At 46.2% G+C, this 21,609-nt stretch overlaps 1 protein-coding gene across 1 annotated transcript in view; it reads right to left on the bottom strand.

Annotated features, from left to right (window-relative positions):
- Nucleotides 1-21,097, bottom strand: part of abhd17b (abhydrolase domain containing 17B, depalmitoylase) — a 56,887-nt gene extending 35,790 nt beyond the window's left edge. Inside the window, exon 1 of the mRNA XM_072517373.1 lies at nucleotides 20,581-21,097. Coding sequence (XP_072373474.1) covers nucleotides 20,581-21,047 — 467 coding nt within the window. The 5' untranslated portion in view covers nucleotides 21,048-21,097. The remainder of the gene's footprint in view (nucleotides 1-20,580) is intronic.
- Between the last annotated feature and the right edge of the window lie 512 nt (nucleotides 21,098-21,609).

Genomic DNA, 21,609 nt, shown 5'->3' with positions numbered 1-21,609 from the left:
CGTGCTATCATCAGCAAAGCGACAAGCTCTTTAATTAGTCATGTTAACTTGAAACTACTCAGATCGGAATCCACTGCTAGCGCCAAAAAGTCTCAGCATCTGGGACAGAGTGGATCCGATTTTACACATGGCTTCATTGTCGTCCTTATTGCAAATGCCACAAGTACTTTGATTATTGGCAAGCAGGTGCCCATTTATGTTGCATACAGTTTCTCCAGATCTAATGCAGTTTTGGACTTTATTGATCCCGGGCAGGTAAGGGCTCTGGCAAGGACCTGGCAATGCCTAAAAAGGAGTCACCCAACAAATCTGGAAGATACAGATGCTGACTTGCTGCAGTGACAACAGTATGCCCTGATCGAGCAAGAGCGACATAGAACATTCCAAGATGCTGCACAGGAGCGATATAAAGCCGGGCCACATTGGATGATGTGAGGGCAGGTGGCCAAGAGCTTGATCAAACAGATAGGTTTTAAGGAACGTCTTAGAGGGGGAGAAGGATGCCGAGAAGCACATCAGGGAGAGAATTGTGCAGCTGAAGGTCACGGCGGTGTGACGAACGTCAGGGGTGCTCAGGAGGTCTGAACTAGAGGAGCACAGAGATCTTGGAGATTTATCTGGCTGGCTGCAACGTCTCTCATAGATAGGTGGAGGAGTTTGAAAACGAGGATGAGAAGTTAAAAAATCTAGGCATTGCTTACCCAGTACCGTAGATCAGCAACCATGGCGGGGGGCGCAGGGCACAGTGATGGTGAATGGAACTTGGGGTGAGTAGATGCACAGTTTGGGTGATTTCAGGTTTTTTGGAGGGGGAATGAGGCGCGCTGGTCTGGTGTGCAGTTGACTAGTCAAGTCTGGAGGAAGCAAAGATACGGTTGACACAAAGTCGGAAGACGGTTGCAAACGTTTTTTTTTAAAAAACTCTTCCTGTAAAACTTATTTACAGCACATGACAATATTGCAAAGCAGTATTGCCCACTGGCATTGCATTTCGGCATTTTGTATTACTGAAGCAGCCTCTTTCTTTGCAAACTGAAAACCGGCCAACGCTAAATGTGTTTACATCATTTTTTTTTTTAAAAAGCTGCCCTTTAGGGAGATCCAAGACTTGCCGAGTGTACGCTGATATCCGAGGATTTAATCCTCTGCCAGATTCATATGCTAGTTGTCTCGAAGCAAAATCCTGTAAAGTTACTCGAGTGCAATTTTGCAAGAAAAATACCCAAAGAGCAATTAAAATAATTTTTAAAAAAAAACATAATTGCTGTTAGAGACTTTGTTACAAAATTGCTGAGGATTCAGCATTTCCATCAATATAATAGGCCCCAGCCGTCAGAAATTGACAAATAAATTGGCAATGTTTCATTTCACAAGAATGTGATAGGGTCTCATGAATAATTCTACTCATAAAACGCTCATTCAATGAGCAGACAGGAGGATACCTATTAATATTTAACCAGTTGCTGCTGTGGGTAATAGGATGTGTTGCCGTTTTGCCTGCTCTTGTTTTGACAATGCTGCTAGTTGTATAGGCAGAACAAGGCCTGGTGAAGACAACGCAAAATAACCTTCAAAGTGTCTACAGCTCACAAAAAACATTGAAAAAAAGACTTCCTCTCATTTCAAATGTTTTGTACAATAACAATTCATGACATTTGCAAGCTTGAAGGGCTTTTTACTTCTTGCCGTGCAGCCTGCATGCATCTGTTAAAAGAAAAACTGGTGAATGCAACTCACAAGTCAGAAAGCATGGCTGAGGTCGTAGAATATGCAGCAGAAGACCAGGCCATTCCGCCCAACCAGTCCATGATGGAGCCTACTCTCACCCTACTTAACATAGAAAATAGGAGGCCGCCATTCGGCCCTTCGAGCCTGCTCCGCCATTCATTATCATGGCTGATCATCCAACTCAATAGCCTGATCTTGCCTTCCCCTCACATCCTTTAATCCCTTTTGCCCCAAGTACTATGTCTAACTGCTACTTGAAACATACAATCCTTTGGCCTTAACTGCTTCCCGTGTTAGCAAATTCCACAGGCTCACCACTCTCTGGGTGACAACATTTCTCCTCAACTCAGTCCTAAAGGGTCAAGCCCATATCCTCAGACTGTGCGCCTGGTTCTGCCCCCCCCCCGCCCCCCAATCCCATCAGGAATACCCTCCCTGCATCTACCCAGTCTAATCCGGTTACGATTTCACTGGTGAGATTCCCCCTCATTCTGAGTTCCAGCGAATATATTTCTCATTGACCTCTATTTCTTCTCGTACGTTAATCCTACCATCCCAAGCAGCAGTCTGGTAAACTTTCGCAGCACTCTCCCCTACAGCAAGGACATTGTTCCTCAGATGAGACCACCAAAACTGCACACGCTATTCCCAGTATGGTCTCACGAAGGTCCTGTATAATTGCAGCAAGACATCCCTGCCCCTGTCCTTTAACAGAGATAGATAGGTGCTTGATTAATAGGAGGGATCATGGGTTACGGGGAGAAGGCAGGAGAATGGGGAGGAGAAATGTATCAGCCATGATCAAATGGCAGAGCAAACTCCTATTTCTTACGGTTTTACTCGAATCCTCTTGCTTTGAAGGCCTTCTTCAGCGCCTGCATGCTTATCTTCAGCGACTGGTGTACCAGGGCACCCAGGTCTCATTGCACATTCCCCTCTCTTGTTTATTGCCAGAAGGGGCACACATGCACAGGGCGGCCGGCATTCTTGGAAGCCGATTGCGGCCGGCATTTTTAAAGTCGGTCATGGTCGTTGGGCACTTCTTCCCACGATTGAAAATGCCGGGACCCTCCTTACACCTGCCTGCAACCCGTCCAGGGGTCGCGACCCTGAATTTGGATATGACTGTTATAGGCAATGTATATTTGTATTCCCAGATTCCTTTCCTTCTAGATTTCCATTTGCAAATCCCTTTATTGTTCGGACCAAAATGTATTGCCTTGCACGCGTCGCTTCTGATGCCAAGTTTATTGCCTTCTCCTTTGTTCTCCTTTGAATAATTATCTACCGCCCACCCTACTCACCAATTTGGGGTCATTCGCAGAAGTAGAAAGTGTTCTTCGGTTTTGAAAGTTTAAATCATTAAATTGAAATTTTGAGGTCAGGATTATCTCAAATTTAAATGCATTAAATAATAGAATGAACAGCAAATACAAACGTCTGGATTTGCTCAAAAACCTGTGAACCCGGATGTAATTTGCAAATTAAATGTTTAACCAGTCTTCTTCATGTGCAGGTTACATTGCCAAACCGTTCCGGCCGCTTTGGTGTGCTTGACTTAACAAACTAATCCAAAATAAATTGAGTTTTACCTCCCGGACAATCAGCAAGTAAACAGGCAGGTTCAGGAATTTTAACATTTGCACTCGAGTCTGATGCTACAGCAAAACTAAATTCTAGACATCTTGAAAGTTAGAGCTGACTGTAGAATTTTCAATGTGATTTACCCATATATTATAAAGAGCTTGCATATCTGCCAACATTCTGCATCATATTACATTTTCTCAGCGTGCTTTGCCAATCCCTCTCTAGCCTTTATTTAATTTAGGCTTTCATCGTGTGTGGATGGATTAAGTCATTACATATGAATGGTTCCTCCTCCAGAGGTAACATTTTAATTTCTTTATTCTTTCATGTATGTGGACATTGCTGCCAATGCCAGCATGTGCCCATCCCTAACTGCCCTTGAAATTAGTGGCTAATTCGCCCATTTTTAGAGTATAGAGTCAACCACATTGCGGTGGGGTCTGGAGTCACATGTAGGCCAGACCGGGTTTCCTTCCCTAAAGGATATTAGTGAACCAGATGGGTTTTTACAACAATTGATGATCGTTTCAAGGTCACCATTACCCAGGCTTGCTTTCAATTCCAGATTTATTGATTGAATTTAAATTGCACCAGTTGCCGTAGTGGGATTTGAACTCATGTCCCAGAACATTAGCCTGGGGCTCTGGGTTACAGCCCAGTGATATTGCCACAATGCCATAGTCTCCCCAATAGTCACGTCTGCCCTTGGCTGCTGCAATGCTCCAGTGAAGGCTGGCACAAGTTGGAAGTGCAGTAATTCATCTCCCGATTCGGCAAGTTGCAGCCCAGGGACTCAACGTGGAGTCCGGCAGCTTTAGATTGTGACCTTCCTCCTCCATCTAAAACCCCATTTAAAAATCAATCCCACACATGTACTGCCTCAATGCAAACTCACCCCCTTTCCTCTCCCACACTAGGTCATCTGTCTTTTGTTCCTAAAGTTGCTACTTTTTTGTTGCAATCTTGGACACATCCTCCCTTCAGTTCTGACGAAAAGCCAAAGGTCTCTAAACGTTGGGTAAGACCTTTCAGCTCTTCACGCCGGTGGGATCTTCGGCAACCCCCCCACAGCGTGAGGTGGATTCAAATGGGAAATCCCATCGACGGGGTGGAACCAGAGGATCATGCTGCTGGTCAACGGCGGGCCAAGTCCTGACACCGAGGAACACACCGCGAGAGAGGCCAAAGACTCCCGCCCATTAACGCTGCCTTCACTCCTTACAGATGCTGCCAGACCTGCTGAGCTTTTCCAGCATCCTCTGTTCTTGTTTCTGATTCCAGTATCCAGAGTATTTTGCTTATTTGACTGCATTTTTCTGAACTTGTTTATAAAGCATTCTACCATCACAGTCTGAAATACACGCAGGCCTTTTAATGCCACCAGCCTGCTCTTGACAAGGTATGCCGATACTCGGGCTTTATTGAAAATATATTGTTGGACTCTTAAGACATAGAGCATTACAGCGCAGTACTTGTAACACTTACCACACATTGTTATGTCTATGCTACAGGCAAAAGCAATGAAAGATAAAAATGTGTATTGGTAATCTAAATCGGATTGCTACTGCAAGCAAAAAGCAGGGTTTTAAAAATTAATTTATGGGACAAGGGTGTCGCTGCTAGGCCAGCATATATTACCTGTCCCTAATTGCCCCTTGAGTAGGTGGTGGTGAGCTGCCTTCGTGAGCCACTGCAGTCCCTCTGGCCTAGGTACACCCAGTGCTGTTAGGGAGGAGCTCTAAGATTTTGCCCCAGCGACAGTGAAGGAATGGCTATATATTTTCAAGTCAGGAGGGCGAGTGACTTGGGATGGGGACTTCCAGGCAGTGGTGTTATAGAACATAGAACAATACAGCGCAGTACAGGTCCTTCGGCCCACAATGTTGCACCGAAACAAAAGCCATCTAACCTACACTATGCCATTATCATCCATATGTTTATCCAATAAACTTTTAAATGCCCTCAATGTTGGCGAGTTCACTACTGTAGCAGGTAGGGCATTCCACGGCCTCACTACTTTTTGCGTAAAGAACCTACCTCTGACCTCTGTCCTATATCTATTACCCCTCAGTTTAAAGTTATGTCCCCTCGTGCCAGCCATATCCATCCGCGGGAGAAGGCTCTCACTGTCCACCCTATCCAACCCCCTGATCATTTTGTATGCCTCTTTAAGTCTCCCCTTAACCTTCTTCTCTCCAACGAAAACAACCTCAAGTCCATCAGCCTTTCCTCATAAGATTTTCCCTCCATACCAGGCAACATCCTGGTAAATCTCCTCTGCACCCGCTCCAAAGCCTCCACGTCCTTCCTATAATGCGGTGACCAGAACTGTACGCAATACTCCAAATGCGGCCGTACCAGAGTTCTGTACAGCTGCAACATGACCTCCCGACACCGGAACTCAATCCCTCTACCAATAAAGGCCAACACTCCATAGGCCTTCTTCACAACCCTATCAACCTGGGTGGCAACTTTCAGGGATCTATGTACATGGACACCTAGATCCCTCTGCTCATCCACACTTTCAAGAACTTTACCATTAGCCAAATATTCCGCATTCCTGTTATTCCTTCCAAAGTGAATCACCTCACACTTCTCTACATTAAACTCCATTTGCCACCTCTTAGCCCAGCTCTGCAGCTTATCTATATCCCTCTGTAACCTGCTACATCCTTCCACACTATCGACAACACCACCGACTTTAGTATCGTCTGCAAATTTACTCACCCACCCTTCTGCGCCTTCCTCTAGGTCATTGATAAAAATGACAAACAGCAACGGCCCCAAAATGTTCTCAAGTATCTGCTGCTCCTGCCCTTCTAGATGGTAGTGGTCGCAGGTTTGGAAGGTGCAACCCAAGGAGCCTTGGCGGGTACACAGTGCATCTTGTAGATGCTATACACTGCTGCTGCGGTTCGCCAGTTGTGGAGGGAAATGAAATGAAAATCGCTTATTGTCCCAAGTAGGTTTCAAATGAAGTTACTGTGAAAAGCCCCTAGTCGCCACATTCCGGCGCCTGTTCGGGGAGGCTGTTACGGGAATTGAACCGTGCTGCTGGCCTGCCTTGGTCTGCTTTCAAAGCCAACGATTTAGCCCTGTGCTAAACAGCCCCTGGGAGTGAGTGTTTGTGGAAGTGGTGTCAACCACGCAGACTGCTTTGTCCTGGGTGGTGTTGAGCTTCTTGAGCGTTATTGGCGCTGCACTCATCTAGGCACGTATTCCATCATGCCCCTGATTTGTGCCTTGATAGATGGTGGACAGGCTTAGAGGTGGCAATGCAAACAATCCTTATGTCACACAATGATGTCCCTCTTGAAGTGTAACTAACAAGAAAGGCACTATTCTGTACTTCATAGATTCCTCTTTGGAATTTCAAGGGTGGTGAAGAAATTAAATGAGAACAGCGTGGCAATAAGGTGACAAATCCGTAAGCCATATTTCATCAACAGATAAGAAGCCATAAAACCATAGTTTTCAAACTGAAATTTCCCCGACTACATCCTCATTGAACTTTTGACCGCACGAGCAGAACAGGAAAGTCCACTTTACATCTTACACCAAGGAATTTATTTTTCAGTGCAACACAGTTATCAAGTTCAATGCAGATTCTTTCTAGCCACACATTTCCAGATCTTGAAAATATCCCTGCTTTCTATAACATGTCAAATTTTAAACCACCCACCTGTTTATAGTACCAGCTCCCCACAAAATATTTCAAATGCCATCTTATCCCAGTGATTCTCTCTACTCCCTCCCCCAAATTAAGCTAATTATAAGGTATGTCTGCAGACAAGAAAAACAAACAGAATGACGAAACGTCGGTTTGTGATTTCCCTCTCATTTAGGGGAAAATGGTGGTGTAGTGGTGATGTTGCTGGACTAGCATCCCAGAGCACAATGCTCTGGGGACATGGGTCCAAATCCCGCCACAGCAGCGGGTGGAACTTAAAGTCAATTAACAAAATCTGAAATTAAAGCTAGTTTCAAACTATCATTGACAACTATTACTGATTGTTGTAAAAACCCATCTGGTTCACTAATGGAAGGAAATCTGCCGTCCTTACCTGGTCTGGCCTACACATGGCTCCAGACCCACAGCAATGTGGTTGACTCTTAACTGTCCCCTGAAATGGCCGAGCGAGACACTCAGTTCAAGGACAACTAGGGATGGGCAACAATTGCTGGGCTTTATCAGCAATGTCCACATCGCTTGAAAGAAAAAGAAAATCCTTAATGTCGGGATGAACTATATTCAAGTAGTTTATCATTGAAGAGGAATAAGCCACGGATTTGCCGGAAATAGATTTACATTATTGAGGGCAACTATTCTTTCTCCTGCCCCTAAAGACCCTGCTGCAAGCCTCTTTGCTTCTCAAATTGACTTTTGCAGGCCACCAGCTCTCCGGCCACTAGCCTCTTCTTCATGCATCCTCTCCCCTTCAATCAGGTGTCTCTGAGGACAGAACTCCAGACAGCTGCTAATAAGTCAAAGTACGAAGGAGGAGGAGAGGCGACACTGGATCAGTTGTAAACTTTGAAATCAGAGATTGGTAGGTTTTTGTTAACCAAGTTAAGAAAGAATACAGAAGAATGGGTATGGAGGTAGCTTGCATCTATAATCCGTGATCTCGCTGAATGGCAGAGGATAAACGACTGTCTCCTATTTCCATGTTCCTATAGAAACCAATCACTGTTCCTTTCTATCTTTGCATTCAAGTAGAGAAAAGTACCCCGTGTCACAGTTTGAAACATACAGACTCCCCATTGAATGGCAGTGCCTGTTCTCCTCCAACCCCTCCCGCCCCCAGGCCGAGTGGTCCCCTTGATTCTTGGTTGTCTGTTACGATATGAATGCTGCTCTTTAGGCATACTATGCACTTTTAAACAGCAGCTTTAAAGCACAGACAGATTTGCCCTTTGGCAATAATTAGCAGTCTAAAAATATACGCCTTCATGGGCTTGGTTGCAGTTTCAGCAAAGCCTGGTGGTACAGTGCTCGAGCAATAACCAAATGCAGTGAGGGCAAAATAAGGAAATAAAGTTGTTGTGGAAAGTTATGGTGGTTGAAATTTGACCCGAATAGTTTGAGATGGAGAATTACATTACTACTGATGTCAGTCATAGTCATACGGTGGACTTTGTGATGTCCCGAGACACACTTGGGAACATTTATTGCCTACAAAAGGAGGGGAAACTAACCTTCATTTAACTGTGAAATGCCTTCTTCCCAATTCCCTTCAGATGCTAACTGACTAGCTGAGCATTTCCAGAATTTTCTGGTCTTTCTCAACTTTAGAAAGATGGCCTTTCAAGGGAAGTAGACGTAGGGGCAGTGAGCAGTCGATTACTGGCCTGAATTTTGCAGCAGTAATTATGGCAAGACCTTCAGCGTTCACCACCTGTTCCTCTCTGTAACCAACACCAACATCTGGAGTCTGCACATGCACAGCTAAATGAGGAAATCCAGAAGTTGCTGTTAGTGATTTCATACTTCCACACAGTGACCCAAGCTGGGAATCGAACCAGAGACCCTGGCGCTGTGAAGCAGCACTAACCACTGTGCTACCGTGCTGTCCTTAACAGCAAATTAGAAATCACTTAACTGATGTGAACTTGTTGTTTTACACTTCGCCTTCCTGTAAAAACCTTGGAAGCTTATTGAATAAGGTGTAACTGGGATTTTAACAGCGCACTAAATTCATAATTATTGCTGCAAAAACAATTTTATATTAGTGGAATGCCAAATTACTCCAAAATGATGAAAATAAATCACTTAAACATTTTAGTTATCATTTATGATGTTTCAGTGTCTGCCTTAATCCTATGCGAGTGTCATCTCACAGATTTGATTTGTGAAGGTAATAAGAACATTTTACTTCCTGGTTTCCTGTCTGTGTGAACTCTTCAATGTGACTGGTTGCTTACTCTGATTACATCACTGCTGCGGAAAGTCTTGTGATCGACTGGAGTTGGTCCCAGATGCAAAATGGCACCGAGAAAGGAGAAAACTGCGCTACAGAGGTCGCTGGATCTTTTGGCTGCTTTCTTTGAGGTCAGACATCAAAATCTGGACCACAATTGGTGAAACGTGCATTTGGCTATAGGAAAAATGCAACTTGCAGTCGAGTTAAGATATTTTATTGAGATTAATTTATGGGGACTAAATGAAATATTAAATAATTTGAAATAGTTTTCTCAGCTCTTACCAAGGTGTCCATGTCATGCCTACAAGATTGTCTGAATTGGTTACAGTCAACACATTTATGGCCATGATTTTTCTTTCACCTTTGTCGTCAATTTTCTGTAGTTACAACACAAGGCACACCCAGATACGGGGGAAAAACTTGCACCCGTGACTCACAACCCGAAGATCTTGTGCAGCAAACCACTTGAAAAGAACCACAAAAACATTCTAGGCAGGGTTTAAAATTCTTGGTTGACTTTTGGAAACCTCAGCAACAATTGGGCAGTTTGAGATTAACATTGACTGCACCTTGTACTGTACTTGAAAATTGAATTATTTTTTTTAATATAAAGGAGGCTGCAATCACAGGCCAAAATTGAGAATTAAAAAGCTGAAATCTATATCGAGTGCGTTTTAGGATTTTGCTGAGTCATGGGCAGCAAGGTATCGGGAGTGTTGGACTCACCTACAATGACATTTTAAATTCAATCAATTAATCTGTTATTAAAAAGCTAATGTCAGTAACTGCAGCGTTGAAAATGCCAGATTGTCATCAAATCCACCTGGTTCATTAATGTCCTTTAGGGAAGGAAATCTGCCATCCTTACCCGGTCTGGCCGAGAGGCGACTCTAGACCCACAGCAATGTGGCTGGCTCTTAACTACCCTCTGAAATGGCCGAGCAATCTACTCAGTTATAGTCAAGGAGTTGGCTCACCACATTGATTGATTTGATTTATTATCATGTACCGAAGTACAGTGAAAAGTATTTTTCTGCGGCTGAGGAAACGTACACAGTAAGTACATAGTACATAGTAGACAAAAATAATAATCAACAGAGAATATTGACAAATGGTACGTCGACATTTTTGCGAGGGGCAAGGTTGAGAAGGCAGGGCCTTCATGAATAACCTCAGCCTGTACGGGAATTGAACCCACACTGCTGGCCTCGCTCGGCGTCACAGACCAGCTGTCCAGCCAACTAAGGTGCGGTACATAACCACTGTTCCAACTGAAACTAACTACGGTCTTCATTGTTTTGTAACAAGGGGTAAGCACAAGTGGAGAGCACTGTGGCTTCACAGCGCCAGGGTCCCAGGTTCGATTCCCCGCTGGGTCACTGTCTGTGCGGAGTCTGCACGTTCTCACTGTGTCTGCGTGGGTTTCCTCCGGGTGCTCTGGTTTCCTCCCACAGTCCAAAGACGTGCAAGTTAGGTGGATTGGCCATGGTAAATTGCCCTTCGTGTCCAAAAAGGTTAGGAGGGGTTATTGGGTTACGGGGATAGGGTGGAGGTGAGGGCTTAAGTGGGTCGGTGCAGACTCGATGGGCCGAATGGCCTCCTTCTTCACTGTATGTTCTATGTAACGGCTGCCTGACAATTGTTAGGGGCAAATCGCGGTGGAGCTGCAAATGAACATTACTTTCCAAGAACAATATGAATGCCTTCGATTTGGAATGGTATGCACCTTTATGCAGGAGCGACTCAAAACCTGCACAACAGAAACTCTAGCATTGTGATCACTTACTCCTTAAAACAAACCCCCAGAGAAGTCAGCAACTGGTGTACTTGACAGGTTAGGGACCTTACTTTAAATTTAGAGTACCCAATTCATTTTTTCCAATTAAGGGGCAATATAGCGTGGCCAATCCACCTACCCTGCTCATCTTTGGGTTGTGGGGGTGAGACCCACACAAACACGGGGAGAATGTGCAAACTCCACACGGACAGTGACCCAGAATTGAACCTGGGACCTCGGCGCAGTGAGGCAGTCATGCTAACCACTGCGCCACCGTGCTGGCCTGTTAGGGACCTTACCTGAACAGAAGTGATTTTGAAAATTTCCACATTCCCGTAAAGGAAAAGGATTTTCATGTGTAAATTTATTTTTGTTCAGGAATTTACTTCAGTCGTTCGGCCTCAGCTGAAATATAGTGTTCAGTTCTGGGCACCACACTTTAGGAAAGATACCAAAGCATTGGAGAGAGTTCAGAAAAGATTCACTAACATGGTTCCATGAATGAGGAACGTCAGGTATGAAGATAGATTGGAGAAGTTGGCACAGTTTTCCTTGGCGAAGGGCAAGAGGAGATTTGATAGAGGAGTCTGAAGAGAGCAGATAGGGAGAAACTTTTCCCATTCATGACAGGATCAAGGACAAGACGGTATAGATTTATATAATTGGCCAGAGAATCAAAAGCAACAAGAGGAAATGCTTTTTCATGTAGCAAATGGTTACGGTCTGGAATGCACTGCCCGAGTGTGTGATGGATGTTAATTGTGGTATTCAAAAAAGGAATCAGACTGTCAACTGTAAAGGAAGAATGTGTGGAGTTACAGGGAGAAGGCGGGGGAGTGACACGAGGTGAACTGCTCATTTGGAGAGCCAGTACAGACTCGATGGGTTGAATGACCTCCTGTGCTGAAACAATACTGTGAATTTCACTTTGTTAGAAGTGGAAGTCTCTATTGCTGCTTGGTAAATAGAAACCAGTATGGGGAGACACAGAGCACCCCAGAGGGAGGGAACACAGGCGCGCCAGAGGGAGGGAACACAGGCGCGCCAGAGGGAGGGAACACTGGCGCGCCAGAGGGAGGGAACACTGGCGCGCCAGAGGGAGGGAACACTGGCGCGCCAGAGGGAGGGAACACTGGCGCGCCAGAGGGAGGGAACACTGGCGCGCCAGAGGGAGGGAACACTGGCGCGCCAGAGGGAGGGAACACTGGCGCGCCAGAGGGAGGGAACACAGGCGCGCCAGAGGGAGGGAACACAGGCGCGCCAGAGGGAGGGAACACAGGCGCGCCAGAGGGAGGGAACACAGGCGCGCCAGAGGGAGGGAACACAGGCGCGCCAGAGGGAGGGAACACAGGCGCGCCAGAGGGAGGGAACACAGGCGCGCCAGAGGGAGGGAACACAGGCGCGCCAGAGGGAGGGAACACAGGCGCGCCAGAGGGAGGGAACACAGGCGCACCAGAGTTCAAATAGGTACATATTCATTATATTCTGGGAACTGGTGATGATTCACCAGGGCAAGACAAGAGACTGATGGTCATGTTGCATCATTTAGGGATGGTTTAGTACATTTTTCTCTCTCACTTTTGAAATTGTGTGTATGAGAGTTATGTAACTGCGGTCCCCAGGTGATGCAGCAGGAACTGTTAAATCTTTTGTTCGGCCCGGTGGTGAATCATCACCAGCACCCAATTATGAGATTAAAGGTCTGTGTAACAGTAAAAATATTTTGAAGCATCGACTTAATACAAACAGGTGGCCGCATATAGACAAGAAAGTTACCTCCCTCCCTCAACAAGAACCATCACCGTTTCTCTTGCTGATCACAAATGTATCCAAGTTCATACCCTTCCATAGCCTTGCCTCTCCTTATCTTCATAATTTCCTCCAATTCTCTTTGATAATACTCTGAAAAATAGCCTTGGGAGTGCTGTGTAAATGAAATCTGCTGTTGCATACCCTCGACCAAAATGTGAAGAGTGTAAAAGAGCCAAACCCCCCCATGTGAGTGCAACCTGAAGCAGACATGTCAATAGCACAGAGCTATTGATTATATCAAAAAGAAATATGCAGAAAACAATAGGACCTGAAATACACTTTATTGTTCTTTCCTCTGAAGAACTAAGGACACATATGGAAAGCATAGGAGAGACAGGTGACGAATATAGCACAAGGTAAAAAATACACACATCACTGCAGGAGTTCCTCAGGGTAGTGTCCTAGGCCCAACCATCTTTAGCTATTTCATCAATGACCTGCCTTCCATCATAAGGTCAGAAGTGGGGATGTTTGTGGATGACTGCACAATGTTCAGCACCATTCGCGACTCCTTAGACAATGAAGCAGTCCATGTCCAAATGCAGCAAGACCTGGACAATATCCAGGCTTGGGCTGACAAGTGGCAAGTTACATTCGTGCCACACAAGTGTCAGGCAATGACCAGCTCCAACAAGAGAGGATCTAACCATCGCCCCATGACATTCAATGGCATTACCATCGCTGAATCCCCCACAATCAACATCCTGGGGGGTTACCATCAATCAGAAACTGAACTGGACTAGCCATATTAATACTGTGACTACCAGGGAAGGCCAAAGACTAGGAATCCTACGATGAGTAACTCACCTCCTGACCCCTCCCTCCCCCCTCCCAAAGCCCACCAATCATCAAGACACAAGTCAGGAGTTTAATGGAATACTCTCCACTTGCCTGGATGAGCGCAGCTCCAACAACACTCAAGAAGCTCGACATCATCCAGGACAAAGCAGCCCGCTTGAATGCTCCTCCTTCCACAAACATTCAAACCCCCCACCACCGACGAACAGTGGCATGTCTGCATCGACTCTCACAAACCTCTACAGGTGTGCCATAGAGAGCATCCTATCCGGCTGCATCACAACTTGGTATGGCAACTGCTCAGTGCAAGATCGCAAGAAACTGCAGAGTGTGGTGAACTCAGCCCAACGCATCATACAAGCTTGCCACTGTTATGGGCCAGGGTTTAGAGAACCCCAAAGTGCATCATGGAGTTCACCTGACCCACAACTTTTAATAGATTATGGTATGGGGAGCACACGGCCCACTCTACAGGTGTGGTACAGCAGAAATGGAAAAGTATTTTTTAAAGCAAAACAGTGTTTATTCTATGAACTCAAGTTAACCTTTTTAAAACATAGTGAACATCTTAGCACCATCAATTGAAATATAACCCCCAAAAAATACAACACTAAGTAATCCTTAAGCTGTCCTTTTAACATCCATAAGATTGAAAAAAAAACTTTAAACAGAGGCACATCAGGTTAAAGTCACTACTGAGAGTAGTTATTAGTTTTAAATCACCAAAGGATCGATTTACAGTTTTTAGATTACAGAGAGAGAGACTAACACCCCTTCTGGCTGTGACTGCAGCTATCCAGCTCTGAAAATGAAACTAAAACACACCCTGCAGCAAACAGCCTAAAACGAAAGTAAAAAGCTGACATTCGGCCCATCGAGTTTGCACTGACCCACTTAAGCCCTCACTTTCACCCTATCCCCATAACCCCTCCTAATCTTTTTTTTTTGACATTTAAGGGCAATTTAGCATGGCCAATCCACCTAATTTGCACGTCTTTGGACTGTGGGAGGAAACCGGAGCACCCGGAGGAAGCCCACGCAGACACGGTGAGAACATGCAGATTCCGCACAGCAGGGAATTGAACCTGGGACCCTGGCGCTGTGAAGCCACAGTGCTAGCCACGTGTGCGGCCATGCTGCCCAGAGGAACAGCTTCTTCCCCACAGCTAGAAGACTCCTCAACGACTTCCCCTCGGACTGATCTGGTCCCTGTAAGAACACTATTCACAACGCCCTATGCTGCTCTTGCTCATGTATTTGCTTTGTTGGGCCCCTTGTTCCGCACTGTAACCAATCACTGTTTGTCGATGTACCATTTGTCAATGTTCTCTGTTGATTATTCTTTTGTCTACTATGTACATACTGTGTACGTTCCCTCGGCCGCAGAAATATACTTTTCACTGTACTTCGGTACATGTGACAATAAAAAAATAAAATCAGCCGTGTGTATCATCTACAAGATGCACTGCAGTAACCCAACAAGGTTCCTTAGACAGCACCTTCCAAACCCACAACCACCACCATCTAGAAGGACAAGTGCAGCAGATACCTGGGAATCCCACCACCTGGAGATTCCCCTCCAAGTCACTCACCACCCTGACTTGGAAATATATCGCCGTTCCGAACTCCCTCCCTAACAGCACAGTGGGCGTACCTACACCTGAAGGACTGCAGCGGTTCAAGAAGGGAACTCACCATCACCTTCTGAAGGGCAACAGGGGATGGGCAATAATTGCTGGCCTAACGAGCAGACGTCCACACCCCATAAATGAACATAAAAAATCAATAGATTGTGCTGCAACATGAATTCAGGAGAATGAACTTGTGCAACAGAAAAGCAATGCAGTTTTCAATATTTGTGGTCAGCCAACTAATGGGAAAGTGTTTGAGCTAATGGTATATTAGCACTGCATTGTTCCGAAATTAATCAGAACACGTCACATTACAATAACTGAAGGGTTTCTGTACAAGTGTGTTTCCCTCCCTACTCAAATGTGATTAAATATTCACTCATGTCATTAGAGCTCCTACTGGGTCCATCACACTAAAAGTGGTTGAAAGGCGACCAAGATTGGGGAAAATAGACTAGGATGCTGGCAGGACAGAATAGGACTTGCCAATTCCAAACATCCGGCTCCAATTCATCGATAGCGCAATGAGAACTTTTATATTCACCCCAGGGAGCAGTTCCAACATCTCATCTGAAAGATGCAAAGTCAGATGATGCAAAACTTCCCTCTTTACTGTACTGGTACCAGGCTAAATTAAGTCTCTGGAGTGGGGTTTGAACCACCTACCTTCCAACAGAGGGTAGAGTGCCACCGATTGAGCCATGGCGGAATACCATTTGAAAAGGGCAAAAAGATCAAATATAGTACAGTAAGCCCTCACTTTAAGTTGCCCAGATTTCAGCTGTTTCAATTTAATATTGCATTTTTTAAACGGGGCAGGTATTTGAGTTCAATGCTGTGGATTCGCTTTATTGTTTCGCACTGGGTCACGTAGTCCAATCGCCGCCATTTTGGAATGGCCTCTCCCACTCCCTATTGACCCTTCCATTGGCGGCTCATCTTGCAACCCTACAACGCAAAGCTGTTCTCACTTCACAGTTTGCTTCCTGCCTCTTGCTGCTGGTCTCCTGAGCTCTTGCTCACAGCCGCGAGTTTGGGGAGGGGGTCCAAGAACACGATCGACAACGTGCAAGAGAGGTGGTGTTAAGTAAAAGGAGTTAGCGCCTTTATTCAAAATATGGTTTTCTTTTTTTTTTAAAATAAATTATTTCATTTATTAATGTAGCAATTTAGCCATGTATAATATCTAAACTTGCAGAGTATAATTTTTTTTTCAAATGTGAAAGGTCCAATAGATCTAACTACACCTTTACTCCGGTTTCAATTGGAATATCTGCTTTGCTTAAAAATATTTCATTTAAAGTTGAACTTTCCAAGAACGTAACTACAATAATAAGCGAGAAACAGCTGCAAGTGTCATTATTTTCAACCCATTTGTCAAAATCCTCATTTACATGGGGGAAAATTTACACCGACCCAGACAGTGACAAAGCAAGAAATCAGGTCAATTCTCCAGCCAGTGTTTAGCTCTAGCCAATGTGTGCAAATGAACAGTAAACAAAGGTCCCCACGGGTGCATTCAATAATTACCCCCACTTCACTATTAGCCACAAACATGGTTAAAGTTCCTTTCACCTAGGCTTACACAAAGTAATCCACAGGAAATCAGTTTAGAATCAGCCTAAGTCTGAGATCATGTATTTCGTAAGATCAAAGATTCTAAAGAAAACCTTCACCACCCTACTAAACAAACCTGTTGAGACTAAGCAAAGAACAGGCAATTCCTAGTAACGAATTAGCCTGACTATGCATGCTCGATGATGCAGCACCATTAGTTACTCCACATACCTAGAATTTAAATATTACATTTAAATACAATAATTTATACATATTACATTCAAATATAATGATGCATGTACTCATTTAAGAATATTCTGCACTGTAAATTCTATGATTCACATATAGGAACAAGCGGCCATTTTGCTTTGCCACTCAATTAGATCAGGGCTAATTTCCACCATAACCATCCTCACTCACTTTGCTCCACATCTCTTAGCTAACAAAAGTTTATTGATTCAAAGCTCAGAAGCTTCAAGAGCCTGTCTGCTTCAATAGCCTTTTGGAGAAAGCATTCCAGATTTTCACCACCCTTTGCATGGAAAAGTGCATCCCGACACCACTCATCGATGGCGTGGCTCCAATTTTGACGCACGTTCTCTGTTTTGGCTTCCCCGGCAGAAATAGCTTCTCTCTACTGAATTTCTATCATTTTAAACACCCTGATTCAATTACACTTTGTCCTGATAATAGGTGTTATAAAAAAATTAAAAAAGTGGTGGAGGTCGAAAAAGATTTACAAGGGTGACTTCAAGATTGAGAGGTTACACCCATCATCAAACATTGAACAGGCTGGGCTTTTTTTTCTTGAAAGGAGAAGGCAGAGCGGGTGACCTGATTAAAATCTTAAAAATTGAGGGGCTTGATAGAGTAGAGAGAGAGAGAGAGAGAGAGAGAGAGATTTCCACTTGTGGGGTAGTACAAAACTAGGGGCCATAAATACAAGATATTCACAATAAATCTATCATTTTGATCGTTATCACATCAACTTATTTGTGCTTGCTGTTTGCAAATTGGCTGCCACATTTCCAACATTAACCACACTTAAAAGAGTATTTCAGCATCTGTAAAGCACCCTGGGGGACATCCCAAGGTTGTTCAAGGAGCTGTAGGATTGAAAGTCTTTCTTTCTTCCCCAGCTTGGCGTCATCTGCAAACTTTGGTATGCAACCTTCTATATTCCTCTTTCAACTCATTGATCCTTCTCCCTCTGGTACCCCAGGGCATTGGCAGTCATGGACATCTAATGGATTGGTCCATGATGATGTTTGGCAAAGTACTGCAGTGGTTTGCTATTACCGTTTGCAATATGGCCGACCAGGAAACTCTGCTACTCTTACCATCTGCCATCAGGCACATCGGAAGCACTTACAGGCTGATAAGCAACTGGAATGACCGCATTATCAACACACCTTCCATGGCCATCAAGTCCCAGGGCTGGGACTTGAAAACGTCATTGATAAAGATGGGGGGAAGCTGTATCCACACAATAGATGCCTTGGGAACACCATTTGTCTTATCTTGCCAATCTCATGACATAGCTTTTATTCCCACTCACTGCCCCCTACTTCCCAATCAAATTCAGTCCATGCGGTCAGCACTCCCTCCTCCTATACTGAAATGTCTGTCGAAATCAATTTCCAGGAGTGAGGCTTGACAGACATTTTCCTCACACAATTTGAAAAATAAGTGTTAACAGCAATTCCACTGATTACAGAGAACGAATACAGAGAACGAATGCAAAAAAAAACATTCTGAAGTTGCATCGATAATGAAACGGAGTACAAAATCATCTACACAAATTAAAACCTGCAAGATAACAGTATTGAACACAGAGAAGATGTTCCATTGAGCAGATGGTGGTGGTGCGGATGTGGGGGTGGAGAGAGGAGAGATGGGCGATAACAAAAAATAAAGTTTGATGTATAAACAGAAATTACAGGGCACAGTGGTTAGCACTGCTGCTGCCTCACAGCTCCAGGGTTCAATTCTGGCCTCGAGGGACTGTCTGTGTGGAGTTTGCACTTTCTCCCGTGTCTGCGTGGGTTTCCTCCGAGTGCTCAGGTTTCTTCCCACAGTCCAAAGATGTGCAGGTTAGGTGGATTGCCCATGCTAAATTGTCCCTTAGTGTCCAAAAGGTTAGCTGGGGTTACTGGGATCTTCGCAGGCTTAAGAAAGGCTGCTCTTTCCAAGGGCCAGTGCAGACTCTTTGGGCCAGATGGCCTCCTTCTGCACTCTAAATTCTATGATTCTATGAATAGGCTCAATGACATTTAATAAAGTCATTCATAGATACATGAAGGGGAAACATGCAGGCTTATGGGAATGTCCAATGTGTAGTGGGATTAAAACAAAATACAACGGGTGTTGGTAAGATAACAGAAAATGCCCAGCACCTGCAGAGACAGAGGGCTAATGTTTCAGTCAATGGCCTCTCACATAACCGTATGGTAGAGTAGAATTAGTTGGATAGGAACATAGAACCACAGCAGCAGTTCAAGGAGGCAGCTCAACACCACCTTCTCAAGGGCAATTAGAAGTGGCCTAGCCAACGACACCCATGCTCAGCGATAGAAGTAAAAAATAGAAGGTTATTTGCCTGCACGGACAAAGGAGTTTCTCAGCTGTTAAACAAAACTGCCCATCCTTCAGTGGGCAATTTTAATTTGAATCAGGTGGATGGCAGTGTAGTGGTGATGTCACTGGACCAGTGCTTCAGAGGCTAATACTCTGGGGGCATCAAATCCCGAAATGGTGAACATGAAACGATCGATTGTTGTAAAACCCATCCTGCTGACTAATGTCCTTTACCCGATCCTTACCCAGTCTGCCCCACATGTGACTCCAGATCCACATGCCAATAATAATAATAATCCTTATGAATGTCACAAGTAGGCTTACATTAACACGGAAATTAAGCCACTGTGAAAATCCCCTAGTCGCCACACTCTGGCGCCTGTTCAGGTACACTGAGGGAGAATTCAGAATGTCCAATTCATCTGACAAGCACATTTTTCAGGACTTCTGGGAGGAAACCGGAGCACCCGGAGGAAACCCATGCAGACAGAGGGAGAACATGCATGCTCCGCACAGAGTACAGTTGACTCTTAACCACCCCGCACAGTGACAAACTTTAGCAAGATTGTGGGCCAAGGGCTGGGTCCCATGATAAGGGTAGTCAGATCTTTGTTGACTCCTTTGCACGCGATGGTCCGAATGGCCTTGTTCTGCGCTGTAAACGTCCGTGACTACATCCAAGCTAGCCACGCAGTTCAAGAGCAATTCTGGGTGGGCAACAAATGTTGGCCTTGCCAGTGACACCACATCCCATGGAAGAATGGACATAGATCATAAGAGTTTACAGTGGAGAAGGAGGTCAATTGGCCCATTGAGTCTGCACTGACCCTTGGAAAGAGCACCCTATCTAAGTCCACACCTCCACCCTATCCCCACCTAACCTTTTTCGATACTAAGGGCAATTTAGTGTGGATAATCCACCTAGCCTGCACATCTTTGGACTGAGAGAGTAAAGCGGAGCACCCGTAGGAAATCCACGCAGACACGGGGAGAACGTGCAGACTCCGCACAGGCAGTGACACAAGCCGGGAATCGAAACAGGGACCCTGGAGCTGTGAAGCAACAGTGCTAACCACTGTGCCGCCCTCTAATATACAGAAATATATCCCGAAAACACTCAATGACTGACCCTGGCCAGCCAGCACAGGCGCGATGGGCTGAATGGCCTGGGTGTTGGACATGTGCCTACCTGGTGCGGAGGGCTTGCCAGGCCGCGTCCACATCGGCGTAGAGGTTCTTCTCGGAGGGTTTCCCGGAGCTGGCCCCGTAGCCCGAGTAGTCGTAGGAGAAGACGTTGCAGTTGATGCGGGAGCCCAGGCCGATGTAGAAGCTGCTCATCTGGCCCAGGTCCACGGCGTTGCCGTGCGAGAAGAGCAGGGTGAAGCGGGCGCTGGGCGAGCAGCGGATGAACATGCAGGCGATGCGGCTGCCCCGGCTGCTGCGGCTCATGAAGACCTCGATGGAGTCCTTCTCCCGCTGCGAGTACTGCCAGTCGGCCCGCTCCGACAGGTGCAGGCTCCAGCGGCCGCCCGCCTCGTCCGCCAGCAGCGCGTAGGTGGGCTCGGGGGGCAGGAAGGCCAGCTTGGAGGCGATCCGGCCCGGGCACGGCGGGCAGCAGAAGAGGCAGCAGAGCTCACTCAGAGACAGGTTATTCATGGTCGGGAGGGTGGGGGGAGGTGAGGGAGAGGTGTGGGGGTGAGGGGGAGGGAGAGTGAGATGAGAGGGAGGTGGGGGGGGGGTGAGGAGGAGAGGGGGTGAGGAGGAGAGGGGGGGGTGAGGAGGAGGAGAGGGGGGGGTGAGTGAGAGGTGTGTGGGGGGGGGTGAGAGGTGTGGGGGGGGGTGAGAGGTGTGGGGGGGGGTGAGAGGTGTGGGGGGGGGTGAGAGGTGTGGGGGGGGGTGAGAGGTGTGGGGGGGGGGTGAGAGGTGTGGGGGGGGGGTGAGAGGTGTGGGGGGGGGGTGAGAGGTGTGGGGGGGGGGTGAGAGGTGTGGGGGGGGGTGAGAGGTGTGGGGGGGGGGGTGAGAGGTGTGGGGGGGGGGTGAGAGGTGTGGGGGGGGGGTGAGAGGTGTGGGGGGGGGTGAGAGGTGTGGGGGGGGGTGAGAGGTGTGGGGGGGGGTGAGAGGTGTGGGGGGGGGGGGGGTGAGAGGTGTGGGGGGGGGGTGAGAGGTGTGGGGGGGGGGTGAGAGGTGTGGGGGGGGGTGAGAGGTGTGGGGGGGGGTG

Source organism: Scyliorhinus torazame, chromosome 9, assembly GCF_047496885.1.
Source record: "Scyliorhinus torazame isolate Kashiwa2021f chromosome 9, sScyTor2.1, whole genome shotgun sequence".
NCBI lineage: Eukaryota > Metazoa > Chordata > Chondrichthyes > Carcharhiniformes > Scyliorhinidae > Scyliorhinus > Scyliorhinus torazame.
This window is presented reverse-complemented; position numbering and strand designations above follow the sequence as displayed.